Source organism: Venustampulla echinocandica (genome assembly GCF_003357145.1).
Source record: "Venustampulla echinocandica strain BP 5553 chromosome Unknown scaffold_0, whole genome shotgun sequence".
Lineage (NCBI taxonomy): Eukaryota > Fungi > Ascomycota > Leotiomycetes > Helotiales > Pleuroascaceae > Venustampulla > Venustampulla echinocandica.
The window spans coordinates 3882739-3897092 of NW_022474205.1; the positions used below are offsets into that span (position 1 = coordinate 3882739).

Below are 14354 nucleotides of genomic sequence, written 5' to 3' on the forward strand. Positions count from 1 at the left end.
CTTGTTCTCGCAAAATTTCACTAAAGCCTCCCTCGCAATCCGTCCGTAGGTGTGTATGCAACATCATAACGTCATAAGCTCCATCTACCATGCCGTCCATCCCTCGCCCGTATCTTTTTAGCAAAGCTAGAGTAGAAAGAAAAGTGTAGAAATATGTACAATAAGGAGAAGTATATCGATTAAAAAGCCATATAAAGGGAGAAAAGATAAACCACGAACCCGCTCTCAAAGCTATTTTGAAAAAGACCGGAACCGAGTATAGAACAGACAGCATATACCGCAACGCCTCGCATGCTAGCCATTTTCTTCTAGCCATCCCAACCTTTTAACAATATATAACTTAGCCATCTCGATCAATGACGGCACAGATAAAATGAAAAACGTTTAGGAAGGGGGGGTAATCAAATAGCCCAGCTTCCTCGCCTTGCTAGAACACCCCAAGTGCTATGATCCATTGCACCATTCGACATACTGGGATGCTGTCTGCCCCATTCCAGGACATATACTCGGAGTGCTTTCCACCGCGGACACTTAGGCTGATCTCCTGATTTGCTAGAATTGACGCCAGGAGCATCAACGAGACCAATATGCCCCTTTGCATTTCTCTTGTGATCCTCGGCCCTTAGAGATTCGACCTCCATGTGACTCACGCGAGCCAGCTCCTCGTCGTACTGCCGCGCCAGGGCTGGATAGCCTAACGAGAGATAGTTGTATACCTGTGTGACGAATGTGTCGTTGAACTCCTCGAGAACTGCTTCCTCGGCAACCAGTCTGTCGCCAACACAAGAGAGCATTGTGCCACAGCTATCATGGTCGCCATTCGTCGTGGCGTTGGTGAGGGCGGAGGGAACCGGGTCCTCCCGCTCAGGGTGCGGGGTGCGGATTCCCGGCGGTCCTCTGCAGCTGGGTCTCAGAAGTTCCCCGGGCTCCTCTGCGATGCAATACCCGCCCCAGAGACCTCCACCATCCTCGCACCGGTGGAGATGCACATCGGGGCGCTGGTCGGACTCCAGTTTGGTCTGTTTTGGGGATGGGCACATGCGAAATGTCAAGTCTGTGCCTAACATTGGCGGTGCGGCAGCGGAGCGCATGCGTTCTAGCTCTGGCTCATTCTTCACACTAACTGGCGTGTCTGAGGCCAAGGCGGCTTTGATCGTCATCCCATTCGTCCAGAACGGGTCGTTGAATGTAGGTTTGGTGGCTTCGTCGGCGATTTTCTGGTTCGTTTCGTCCTCCCTCAGGCGGTTCAGCTTCTCCTGATGCTGCTGCATCTCCTCCACTGCCCATCCACCGTCTGTAGATTTGCGCTGTAGATTTGGCAGCGTGGGGTCGTCCCCAAGTAACCCGATACCCTCTACCACGTCTTCATCTGAATTCCCGTCTATTTCCCGATCGTAGAAATGCTCCACAGTCTCGTGAAAGGTTTCATTGGGAAACGCAGCCAGGGCCTGTTCTTTAAGCTGCTTCTCTGCAGCCTTTGCGGCCAGAGCAAGTAGATATCCTGAGAAGCGTTCATCACAGCTTTCCCGTGTCCTGGCCCATTGTAATCTCATTAACGAATCCTCGGATGACCCAAGTGACCCCGTAAGTGACGGCGTGGAGTCTTTTAAGCTCCAGTTATACTCCTCGTCTTCCTCATCTTCTGAACTCCGGTTTGACTCTTCCGATGGTATAGCCTCCAACTCGGGTTGAAAGGAGTCCTGTCGGGTGCCCCGCCTTGTATTTGGATGAGGACGCATTGAGGGCTGCCGGCGGGGGGCATGGGGTAGAATGAAGCTGGATGTTGGTGTATTTTCAGGGGGGATGGGGAGAGGAGGTCGTGGGGTTTTTCGTTTGGGGCGAGTGTATATATTAGGAACTCCAGGCGTCAAATCGGTCTACATGCAACGGTTAGCCACACGTACAGTACAACATAAAATAAACGGCCACTTACCTTGTCAGTGGGAAGGGTAGCTGGCCTGGTATCGCAAGCCTTCTTCGACCTCTTCGAAGTTTCAATCAATTGCGGAGCAAACCGTCTCCTGGGTTTTGGGGTCTCGCTCGCTGGTGTATCCTCAGGAATCGGGTTTGGGGTGGGCTCCGCAGTAGATAAAGGTTTACTGTTCGGGGCCTTGCTGCTCTTGAAGCAGGTCTCGACAGGCTCCGGGGCGAAGCGGGGCTTTGGAGGCAAGCCATTTTTATCCGCGGCGGGCTTGAGTCTCTCGATGGCGTGTCCATCCTGTCCTCTATTGCTCCGAGTTGTGGTTTCCTCGGGTTCAGGAGCGAATCGACGAACTTTCTTGATGGATGTTTCGACTGGGGTGGGTGAGAAGCGCCTGGCGGTTGGCGGAGGCGAGGTGTCTGGCATGGCTGCAGCTGGATCTGGATGTGGAATTGGGAATCGAAGGATCAGAAGGCAGGTTGCCCTTCTCAATCACCAATTTCCGCGAGGGCCTCGACACATTCCAGAAGTATGGGAGCTCTGTGATCAAAATACGGTGTAGCTGGCGGAGCTCGTGCGTATGTATGTATGTAATGCAATGTACGAAGTGTAGCTGTACAAAGTAGTGTTGGGAGTTCTTGGAGCTATGGAGTAGTAGCACAGGATAGGAGCACTCCGACGTGGGGACGACAGCGCGAGGCCTGCGTACGTCGTAAGGTACTGGGTTCTGCTCGTCGTGACAGCGGTCGACAGCGGGCAGGTTTATCATTCAAGGCTTCAGCAGATGCGGACTGATTGGAGGACGGTAGAGCTCAACCGTTAGTCGCCTGCAGTACCAAACCACATTCCAAGTCCCCCAACCATCCTCAGGTGGCGGCCGATTGCGGGGAGTCGCTGAGAGCGTCTGGACGGGGTGTTCTAAGTGTTCTGAGTGTTCTGGGTGTTCTGGGCGTGCGTCGACTACCTAGATAGTAGATACTAAGGTGCTGTACCTAACCTCTACTAAATGCTACCTGATCGTGGGCATTCATGCGTGCCTAATCCAGCACAAGAGCTAGCGGAAGGGTTTTTTATATCACGAGAGGGCGCTCAGGGCGGAAGCGGTATGTCGTCGATGGTGGAGCAGCTTGGCCTGCAGGGAAGATGCCCGTTCTAGATCGAGTCGAATTAATAATGGCAATAGAGCGTCTGGATGCTTGTCTGGTATTATTCTTATTCTTATTATGCTGCCTGCTTTCATGCTCTCATCCTCCGTGCTAGTCGAATTCATCAACCTCAGCAGGACCCACTTGGGCCAAACTCGAGTCTCAAGGACCAAGTACGCTACACGGGCAACGGGCTGCTCCAGTGTCCAGGGCCTCCCGTCGATAGCGACGAACTATTCGAATCTGCCTTTTCTTGAACGTGCTACTACTCTCTACCTGGACTAGCTGAGATATAGGCCCAGTAAATATTATTAGACTTGTGGCCAGCAAGCCCCATAAAGCCTAATTGCCCTGTTTTGGGAGAATTTATGGTTGTGTATTGCGTACCACGAACGTAGCAGTCAGATGTATCTATTCTAGTTTATTATTATTATTAGATACCTGGTTATTTCGAATCGTCCAACATGTTATAGTTATTTACATGACTTATGCATGCTTCACTCGAACGCCGTTCCATCTAGCCTGAGCAGCCTCCGAGTCTCCCCAAAACCGATTGCGCAAATAAACCGGGGTACAAGAACAAGAATGAGCATAGGAAAAGCCTCCAGAGCATGCCAGCTCAAATGATGTACACAAAACGAGGGAGGTTTGGGATGGCCCCCAGAACCCTATACCGCCATCCACTTCTGCATTGAGTAATACGGAGAACGTTCCGCAGAATCCTAGATCATCAGCATATCCACCCACTGATAATCTTTACTTCATGCTGCGCTTCCTTGGCAATCCAGCAGCCCTCCTCATCTCGTTGTCGCCCTCAGCCAACCACCTGCTTGCCTTCACCAATTGTACAACATTGATGATTTGTTTCCCAGCCATGATTGGAAAGCTTATTCCAGCGATGACCCAGGGCCAGAAGGAATCCATCTTATTTGCTCGTGCCAACTCCAGTGCTGCGGCACTATGCGGATTGGAGAAGATAAAAGCGGAGGGTGCCGAAGGGGTCCCGGGTTGAAGGGTCGAGCCGGCGTCGCCGGCCCGATTGACCTCCAACAATGACGGAGAAAGGAGTGGTGACGAGAATGAAAGGAGATATAAAGCGATGAAGAAAACCTCGTTCATACAGCAGAAGATGAACAGCACGGTCTAACGTAGGGTGTTAGCTAGCATCCTTGCCAATGCGAGGACAGGGGTTACACTTACTTTATTTGTATAATATAAATTTAAAATCCAGCTCCTGGATTTGTCGACTTTCTTGTGACTCTGATCCGAACCCCCCATAATAAGAGTTGCATACATGTGGATGTAATGGCTTGCCAAATCTAGAGAGATGAGCCCTTGAAACAAAAGGGCCCACCGAGGCCAGGCAGAAGCCAAGAAGACCAGAAGGCAGGCCGTTGTGCAGCGATCTGTGACCATATCGAGGACGGCACCAAACCGGGTCGACTGTTCGAAGCGCCGGGCGGCATATCCGTCGAGCGCATCTAGGAGGCAAGAGATGCTATATAGAAGGGAGCACGTCCTGGGATGCAAAGGCATGTAGTAGAGGGACGCAAATGCAAGGACAATTCGGGTGTAGCCTGGAGGATGAGGATGTTAGCGATTGATTCGGAAATCTACTGCGGCAATCAATTACTGACCGATTATATTGGGCCAGAAGAGGAATATGTTCTCAGGTGGATGGTCAGCCTTCGCACGCCCAACGGCTGAGCCATTCCCTTTCATCGCGGCACCATTCATTCGTGGAGCGGGAGACGGAGTTTTTGGAGTCGAAATGGCAGCAGCCTGTCGTCTCGTCCGCACACTGGACATATTTGTCTCGTTATCGTAGTCGTTAGGATTCCGACAGCGTCGTTGTTGCGTGGTCGAGGATTGCGTAAGTTGGTGATTACAAAGGAGTACGAGGTGTAGGGCGAGGAAAAGGGGTTGAGGTTTCCGTACGAAGGTCGAGCAAGAAGAGGAGCTCCGAAAAAGGTAGATTAAATGGCCAGAGCCAGAAAGAATTGTTATTGATCGAAAAAAGAAGGAGGGTGTGCAAGTTGGATGTTACAGTCGAAGGGCTTATCGTCAGGAAAGGGAGAAACGGGCATGGGTCGAGATTCCAGCAGTCAAAGTTTCGTTGTTGCTTCGGGTCGCTCGGCGTCCGGGTGATCTTCGGTAGAACAGCTTCTAGAAGCCTGGAAGTGGCCTGACACCACTGCCGTCACAGAGCGGGGAGCATCATACCTGCCATCTACACGCACAACAACAACCACAAAATCCACAACAACAACAACAAAAACACAACAATACCAACATGCTGATCCAGGAAACTCATACAGATGTGCCGACGAAGGCTGATGGGAAAGTGGGATCCATGAGTATATATAAATCATGTCTTTGTAGACACCTGAGTGGCTTCGACTAAGAAATACTAGGGATCTTCCTCTTCCACCCCACTATTCCTGGTTACCCAAAAGCGTGGGTTGGCCCCCTCAGAAGCCATGCCTAGGAGACGTGAGCTGATACTTTTTCAGACGATTCCCTGGCGTTGTCCTGTTCAGTGAGATTTACCAAGGTGGGTTTAATCTCCATTCAGATGCCACGACCAGGAACGAAACAGGAGAAGATCCTCTCTTCGTTGCTAGGGGCCCTCGTAAGGCTGCAGTAGAACGGCCCGTAGTGATGTTTCCTTTGTTATATTTCTTATAATCTTGTTCGAGGATAGTCCATACTAGGCGCTGCAGTGTTAGCCGCTGTCATTCCTATACACCCTTTCCCGTAACTACAAATTTCGTAGATGTTGTTTGCCCAACCTAGCTTCTATATGCGCCAGTAGCCCTTTCTCATACTTACTGCTTTGTTTCTAGTCACCGGCCCGGTAGCACGTTTTGCTCGCCAGATAGCTGGCCAAGGCTACATTGTTGCAGCACCTTCCTCGTACCATGAGTTCACAGGGCCAGAACCTTTAGCGTACGATGTTCCTGGCACAGATTCAGGGAATTTATGGAAGATTTCAAAGGTATGTCATATCGACTTCACTCTCCGCGTTCCGTGTGTGTGGGCACCCTTCTTGCATACACGCTCTCCTACTTTACTTAGCCTACAAGAAATCCCTTCCCCCTATCCGGCTCAACACCTATATTTACATTCCTCCCTAGACATTAGCCGCGTACGACGAAGATTCCTCCCTCGCCATCGACACGCTCCTCGCTCTACCAACCTGCAACGGACGTATCGGCGCCACAGGAATGTGCCTCGGTGGCCACCTTGCCTACCGTTGCGCACTCGACCCCCGAATCTCCGCCGCCGTAACGTACTTTGCAACAGATATTCACAGCGCCACTCTAGCACTGGGCAAGAAAGATAACAGTTTGGCCAGAGCTGGAGAGATTAAAGGCGAGCTGGCCCTGATCTTCGGGACTAAGGACAATCACGTACCAGCCGAGGGAAGAGATGTGATTCGGAAGACACTACGCGATAGTGGTGTGGTGTTTAGTTGGTATGAATTTGCTGGAGCGCAGCGTATGTTCCTCTTATTGCCATTTTTAAAAAAGACGCCACTGATTATTTGTAGATGCATTTATTCGAGATGAGGAATCGAAAGGCCGCTATGACCCAGCTATTACGAAGATCTGCTTTGAGGTCCTCCTTGAGCTCTTTGGTCGCAACCTAAAGATTGATCTTGGAGCTCATGACGGACTTGAGCAGAAGATTGAAAATATCTGCTAAGCGCTTAGGGCCTTCACTTCGCTCGATGCTCCAATCAGTTGGTAAAATTATGGAAAGCACTGACTGTTGAGTCGTGGGAATATATGAGATAGTCGCTCGTATTCCGATTCCAATTCGATTTTCTATGTAGCTAGCTGCCTCGGAAACCCTCCTTCATCCATGCAGACTGCTATTTTTGCTTCTCGTCTTTTTTCCTTATCTAGCTACCAATATATGGTATTTTCTAAGCTATCAAACAGACAAATATAAATATTTAGTCAATTTGTCAATCGCGCTCTCCTTGATCCATGTTTAATACTACTCTATGCTAACTAAATCGAACGCTCTAAGTCACCATTGTGTTAAGCTAACAAAGGTCTATTCATCTGTTATTAAGTGAGAATCAAAACCATCAACGAAGTTTAAAACGGGAATCCGCAACATCTAAGCAGCGATAGTTAATATTTGCCTCAATCTAATCAAATATAGGTGGTAAATACGTCTAAGTTCACGCAACTTATACATGTGAGACCTAGATCTATATTATGTCCCTCCGGGTTAGTACAAAATAGAAAAGGGGGGTGATGCACGTGACATATTGAGTCATTATATAAGCAACATCTGACGCTCTCACCGCCCTATCATTATTCTGCCACCTATCTAGCACTCCCCTCCTCCGCCTTGTCAATTATTATCCACCGCCAACAAACCACCAGCGAAAAATGCCCTCCGACGACTACGCGCCCATCGTCCGCGGCGGGCTAAAGCTCAAAGGCGCCGCCGCAGGCGTTACGAAAAAGAAGAAGAAGAAGAAGAGCAAATCCTCGTCCTCGGAGTCCAAAGCGTTAGAGACCGCTCTTAAAGATCGTGATGACGAGAGGCGGGTAGAGGAGCAAGATGGTGCAGTGAGGAAGAAAGAGAAAGATACGCGGGAAGGTGGGGAAGATGATGGAGAGGAAGTAGATGGCCAGGATATGCGGGAACTGGAACACCGCGATCCGAATGATGGGAAAACGGCTTCAGAGCGTGCTTATGAGGAGACGAGAAGGAAACGCGTATGTTGTCCCTATTACTTTCCCCCTTTTCCCCCATCAATCCCTTACCTTCTCCTTCTGCGCATTATTCCTGCACTCAAGCCATAGGGTTGCCAAAAGCTAAACTATTTCTTAGTTACAAGAGCGGCTGCTCCGTGAAGGTCCGCCAAAAACACATAAGCAGCGCGTGGAGGAATTAAATAAATACTTGAGTAATTTGAGTGAACATCATGATATGCCGAGAATTGGGCCCGGATAAGGATTGCTAGGGTTTCCTGCTGGGTTTGGCGTTGTGGATGAGGGCATATTGGGGATGGAATGTAGCTTGGGAGGTTTGGCCGTACTGGATAAGGCAGGTCGGGATACTGCTACCTGTCTCAAGTATGAGACAGTCTACGACAAGTTCCTAGGCATTCAGGTTGCGTATTTATATGCTAAGCACATATTCGAATAAATATTCAAACTTCATTCAATCATCGTATGTGAGGGACAAATTTACCTTCCTTTCTTAAAGAATGCACAGATACGGCTTGGCTTGGTTATAATATTCCATTTGTCCCGAGTCTACTGCTTTTAACCATCCATCCTTGTATATCTGTAGTATTAACCTTCCTCCAAAATCATGCCCAATCACAGATATCCAATGCAGACCAATAGTTATCCCTTCCATACCTATTAAAGCAGCGCAAAAAGGATCTATCCGCCCAAAGGAATTCGTGTATTCGACTGATAGTCGCTGAGAATAGTATCGTTTTAAGGAGAGACATTAGTTAGTATGTTTTGTATAAACCGACCAAGAGAGACACCCGACGCTATGCTATGCCCATGCAATTTTAAATTCAAATCCCCGGCCATTCTCGCCATGCCCCTTCACAAGGCAACCACGGCAATAATTCCAACTGCACCTAAGAGAGCAGCAGCATTCGCAGCTCGAGACAATCTCGCTGCGGCGTTTGTTTGCAAACTCGCGTTCGCGGAGTTTGTCTTCGAACCCGAACCGGCCCCAGTCTGTTGTGCAGCTGGAACGACGGTGATGGATGTGACAACGCTTTGTGCGCCATTTTCTAGGGTGGTTTTGTACACGATTTGTTGGGTGATGGAACTTGGGCTCTCATCTGGTGGCGATGTAGTAGATGCTGATCCTTTAGATGTTACTACAGCGTGAGTGTTAGAGTTGGTTGTGGCAGACGAAGGGGGGGCGGATCTGGAAGTAGAGAGAGAGGATGGGAAGCTCGAGGAGGAATCAGAAGAGGGTGGAATAGAGGTAGATCCAGAGGAAGACCCTGAAGGAGAGTTAAAGTCTTGGATTATCAGGGAGAGGGGGTTTCAGACGTTTGCAGAACTGGTACAAATTGGAACCACTTGGTCACAGCAGTTATAGCAATATGTGTTTGGAGGGGGCTGAAGGTGGTGATGTGAGGTTTCCGTCTAGTAAGGGGAATATATAGCCGGTGCCCCCGGTTTCCTCCCCAAAGCGTATTATATTTAAAATGTGATAAACATGGAGGTAGATTGAGAGTCAATTGAGAGAACCACGAACGGGAAAGAAAGAGAGGACGATATTAAAACTATTTAAAACATCATGCAAAGTGGGGATAGGTGCTAGAAGTGGAATTATAAACATGAGAAGCGAAGAAATACATACCCTGTGGTTTCGACGTTGATACCGCACCATTTGTAGTCGTACTAGAGACAATGTCGGTTTTGGTACTATGGACCTCAGTCGTATCCGACGGCGGTGGAGTGGCCGAAGGAGTTGGGGTTTGGCTTTCTTTGGTGGAAGTGTCGGTAGGGGGAACGACAACGGTGGTCGGGGGAACAGTCGATGTAGGGCCTTCGGTGACGGTGGGCGGCGTGGAGGTCGAACTCGAATTTGAACCGGCTCCGCCTTGTCTCTTTGCCAGCTCAACCAAGCTATGAGCTACCTCAGCATTGTCCTTATGGACAATCTCCATGGCAGTCTTGTCTTCGTTATATACCCCATGCTGGTATCGATCCTTCAGGTGTTCGTGGAGGACCCTGTGAAGGCAGCCGGGCTCGACGGTATTGAGAAGCTCTCGGAACTGTTGCACCTCCTCTGGGGTCGGGGCATGAACGGCGGGAGCGGCATTGGGGAGGGGGAAGTTCCTGACGGAAGCACAAACGGCACCGATGGTGAGAAGACTGAGGATGAGAATGGTGACGAGGAGGTTGTGTAAGATCCGCATTTTTGCTTGGTTCTTGGGGGTTTCTTTGTTCGTCCTCAAGAATTGACTTTCGCCGTCAAGAGTTAATGAAGGTCCTAGGAGCTTCTCTGAGAACTCCGTCTTTTCACCATTAGCTGGTTCCATGGTGACAAGCTAATAAACTTCGGCCGGCGGAGGTAGGCCGGGATCAATCAATTGCAGGTTTTAGCACAGCACAGTAGGGGCGAACGAGTGTAACTTGGCGCGTGTGGAACAAGAGCGGCCTGCAATCAACGAATGGCAAAACAAGCGGGAGATGCAGAGAGATGGGGAGGTGACGAGAGTGGGAAACGGAGAGGGAGAGGGGGATGGAGATGGGGGAAGAAGTCAATGGTTTGCTGGCCGTGGAGAACCAGCGACGACGAAACACGGCGGTGGTCAGCGAGAGATATGCACGGTGCAGGGAGTAAGCCAGCGCAAGGGATTGACAGCCGTGGACCCGTTGGCAGTTGGCAGTTGGCAGCTGGCAGTTGGCAGTAGTTGGGAACTTGGTCGTTAGCCAGGTGGTGGCGTGGGCTGGCTTCTCGTACCAGCGAAGCCTCTGAGGGCGAGTCGAGAGCCTCCGACTCCACCAGCACGTCGTATTCCACGCTCGCTTCACTGTGCTGCCGACTACGTACATGTACATGCTTACAGCCTCCAAGCTTATTTACATAGTACAGCCGGGCACCACCACCACCACAACAACGTACGAGTATAGCGAATAACGTATCGATGTTTCGGTTTCTCGCATCTGATTGTCCGGCAATTATTAATAAATGGACGCAAACCACAGCGGCGGGCCAATGCCAAATCCCGAAAGGTGGCAAGCCACGAGATCCGGGCAATCGACGTGGGCCGGTCAAACACCAAGTAGTAACTGTAACTGGCTTGGGTTGAATAATCCACCTTCTTAGCAATACAATACCGCCAGGCGCTCACTGCCAGTGTTTCGATAAATCTGGGTCAGCTCTTTGATCAGCTCCGAATCCTCATCTCACACTGCCCAAAGTCTTACTACACTATAGTATTACACAGTGGAACAGGAGCTACGGGGTTTGGTCCCTGGCCGAAGCCTGAACCACCTCGTATGGCGACGGTAGCCTGCAGAGGATACAACCACACGTACAAGCACAGAAAGTTTGTCATTGACTATCATATCATTTGGCCCAATCAGCGGCCAGTGCCACTACCTTCCACGGTTTCCTGCTGTGAATGATGTTCTCTATATCACCACACCTCTCCTCGTCTTCACAACCCACCCTCCATTATCCGCTCACTTGTGGGTGCACGATGCCCTCGGTCCTTACCTTACCTGGTATGTTCCGCATCGTGGCCAGATGCCCGGGTAGTTCCACTAACGGTGGCATTGCATTGCTTTGGTCGAAGAATGAAAGGGAAAAAACCCGGGTCGGCATACGAGTACGCACGGAGTAAACACGACTTTTTCTCTTCTTCTATACGGAATGAGATCGTAATGCACATGGGTATTTCCCCCCACCCAGCAACAATCCCAGCCAAGTTTGCTCTCCCGGACTAGCAGCGCCCCGAGCCAAGAGAAAAAGAATCGAGATCCGTGGAGACTACGTCATGGATATTCCCGACTTTTCTGCTGCTTTATCATCGCAATTGCAGATGGCACACGCAAATCCCATGTTGTTTCTGTTGTCCCAACCCCCTTTCTACACGAAGAAACATGAAACATGTAAACACGCCGCCAGATCGAGTAATGATTTTCGATATGCTGCGGTTGCACATGGACAGGCACACTCCGGACAGTTGCGGGTTACTTGTACAGTCCTAGCTCGCCAGCCCTTGGCACGTTGTTGGGTGTGGCGGTGGCGTCGTTCGTTCTATTCATAGAAGCCACAGCGGGACCGACGTCGTTCCACGCTCACGATGGGGGCGGCCAATACGAGTACTCTTCACGAGGAATGAATCAAAGATATTTGAAAACACGAGAGTGATGTCTCCGCCAGCCAGGAATTACCCATCGGTTTGTTCGACTGCTGAATCACGCTCGATCCTCCCTGGCGGTTAGCTAGAAGGATCCGGCCCCCTCAGATATCCGCGCGTTCTCCGCCAGCCCATACGAGTGCCAGTGTGCATATGCATGCATATGCATTATACGGATATACAATATATGCTTCGTGCTCAGCTCAGCTTGCCATGGGCGAAGCATCTGTATCCACTCGGGCCCTATGCGCTGAAGAATGCGATAAAGGGTCTACGTCTACACTGTCTACCGGAGAGCCTATCAATACTCCACATGCCGACAGCTATTGAAACAAATTCCCCAATACGATGTCCTCCATCCGTGATTTCGTTGTCACCAAGTGGTGGCGGAGTATACATGTTTGAGGGAGCGTGCGTGTTCTGAGGGATATATGTACCCGGATATCTGGATATGTTTTGCTTCAGCCCCTACTAGTCTGCCAGTTGTCAATGTCTGAGACGAACGGACTCGCGATGTGGCTTCTGAATCCCTTGGCAAGGCGTCAAGTGGAAAAAATATTTTCAATTTTCTTCCAGCTCGCGCATCTCAATATTGAACGAGGGTTTTCCTATCGTATCCTGATACACATTCGTTTTACATTCATGGTCGGAGAATGGGGCGGTGCGTTGCGAGGCTTTTATTGGATCGTAAAATACTTGCATGCTGGCCGCATCTTGGTTATGTGCCTTGGTCGTTGCCAACCAGTCTCTCGGGGCTGATCCGACGAATGAGCTCGATGAAGCTTTCCCCTCTGTTGAGGCTCTAACCCCTGGCTTTAAAAATATCGGGTTGCATTGAAGTTGTCAATTTGATGGCCTGCCAAATTTACTTGTCAAAACTGCACGTAGCAAGCACCTTCTGACTGCTAAAGAACGGTCCAGTTCGAGATCACTCGCTCAAGCAACCCATTTAGAAAAGTGATTTTGGTCCGATCTCTAGTCTCAATTTCCTGAGCGACTTTTATTTTATCGGGTCAAAGTGGCGATACCTCCTTCTAAACTTACTGTGAACGACATTTCAGAACCCCCTAAGTTGGAATTTTCTGATCCTCAGATATATGCAGCAGTCGTAGCAAACAATATGCACGAAGATGAATTGGCGGATGAAGTTGACGGACCACAATGCGTATTCATGATACCTCCAGCCAGTTCTAGTAATACGGTTGTTATCAAGTTAGCTCTACAAACAGTAGGAGCTATTCAAACAAGGAACTAGTCATTCCCCTAGAACGCAATTTATATATATAGTCATTGTCTCGGCGCGACGGCATTGGGAGTAGACGTATCTATACAAAAATTTGGGTGTTTCTATGGCCTCATTCTACCTAGTTGATCACCTCTTTCAAGTGAGAGACATTTTCAGGTCGAGTAATACATCTAACTCGCCGTATCTCCTTTAATTCAAAAACGTTACTAGGTTACACACATTTCCACGTTGGCTTCTAAGCTTCTATCATTATTGTATTCATTTACACTGATCCAAAGCACTTTGTGTTCCAAACCAGCCAGCTATGACCTAGTCGCTAATCCAAATTTTATAAAAGTTGGATGCGATATATGGTTAACATCGATACCTGTTAGGAAGTGTGCCCTCTTCCTGAGCTGGAAGTATTAAGCGGGATGGATTCGGAGTAGAGGTAATGATCTAAGATAATATACCTCTTTCCGGGGACGAGTTCGTTCTCTGCCTTCTTTCAACGATTTTTAGGTGGCATATACATAAGAAAGACTGGGTCACACCACATGTGAGCCGAATGTTGCCAGCGAAATGGAATGTCAACGCGTTCGAAAGTTCTTGTTGTTGGAGAGCGGGAAAATCAACTTGTTAGGCGCTCGCTAGAAAATATACTGATGCAGAATAGGGCATTGACTTAATGACTGGCGAAGGCAATGGCCTGTTTATCTGATTCCACGGTGGTCTTGGAACAGGGAAAACTTTGACTGCAGAGAGTGTCTCCGAGATTTCAGAAAAGCCCTATACCAAGCTACTTGTGGAGATGTGGAAAATATCTAAAAACTATATTGGTTCTGGAAAAGATCTCGGGCTATACCTCTGCTTGACGAAACCGACGTCTTCCTAGTGCAGCGATCTAACAAAGGTGAAAATAAAATTGAACCTTTTGAACTCAGGAATCCCACAGAGCTTTTGGCATGGAGTTACAAAATTGTAGCCCTTCAGGCAAACATTTCCGTCGAAACGCCCTGTTTTTTGTCTTCTTCCGCGTTCTTGGATACTGCGATGTAATTCTCATACTCACGAGAATTGTGTGGGCACCTTTGATGCAGCATTTTAATCACCAATTCAGTTTTCCCTGCGCTATCCGAGATCGCAAGAAGACCAGTTCTAAATAAGGACAAACCTCGGGAC

The 14354-nt window shown here is 49.3% G+C and overlaps 5 protein-coding genes across 5 annotated transcripts; 2 read left to right on the plus strand and 3 right to left on the minus strand.

Moving 5' to 3' along the window:
- Window positions 1-401: 401 nt before the first annotated feature.
- Window positions 402-2347, minus strand: BP5553_01216 (Uncharacterized protein; the record flags this gene model as incomplete). Its single annotated transcript, XM_032009839.1, has 2 exons — window positions 402-1877; window positions 1934-2347. 2 exons carry the CDS (start codon window positions 2345-2347, stop codon window positions 402-404), a joined length of 1890 nt encoding a protein of 629 aa, XP_031873893.1.
- Window positions 2348-3822: 1475 nt separating this feature from the next.
- Window positions 3823-4875, minus strand: BP5553_01217 (Uncharacterized protein; the record flags this gene model as incomplete). The annotated part of the gene is made up of 3 exons (XM_032009840.1): window positions 3823-4209; window positions 4267-4643; window positions 4704-4875. The coding sequence occupies 3 exons, from the start codon at window positions 4873-4875 to the stop codon at window positions 3823-3825; spliced, it is 936 nt and encodes a 311-aa protein (XP_031873894.1).
- A 484-nt stretch (window positions 4876-5359) lies between these two features.
- On the plus strand, window positions 5360-6774 carry BP5553_01218 (putative dienelactone hydrolase family protein; the record flags this gene model as incomplete). The annotated part of the gene is made up of 6 exons (XM_032009841.1): window positions 5360-5423; window positions 5481-5523; window positions 5580-5698; window positions 5913-6064; window positions 6204-6567; window positions 6620-6774. 6 exons carry the CDS (start codon window positions 5360-5362, stop codon window positions 6772-6774), a joined length of 897 nt encoding a protein of 298 aa, XP_031873895.1.
- A 701-nt stretch (window positions 6775-7475) lies between these two features.
- On the plus strand, window positions 7476-8046 carry BP5553_01219 (uncharacterized protein; the record flags this gene model as incomplete). The annotated part of the gene is made up of 2 exons (XM_032009842.1): window positions 7476-7808; window positions 7924-8046. The coding sequence occupies 2 exons, from the start codon at window positions 7476-7478 to the stop codon at window positions 8044-8046; spliced, it is 456 nt and encodes a 151-aa protein (XP_031873896.1).
- Window positions 8047-8657: 611 nt separating this feature from the next.
- BP5553_01220 (uncharacterized protein) lies at window positions 8658-10117 on the minus strand (the record flags this gene model as incomplete). The annotated part of the gene is made up of 2 exons (XM_032009843.1): window positions 8658-9070; window positions 9433-10117. 2 exons carry the CDS (start codon window positions 10115-10117, stop codon window positions 8658-8660), a joined length of 1098 nt encoding a protein of 365 aa, XP_031873897.1.
- Between the last annotated feature and the right edge of the window lie 4237 nt (window positions 10118-14354).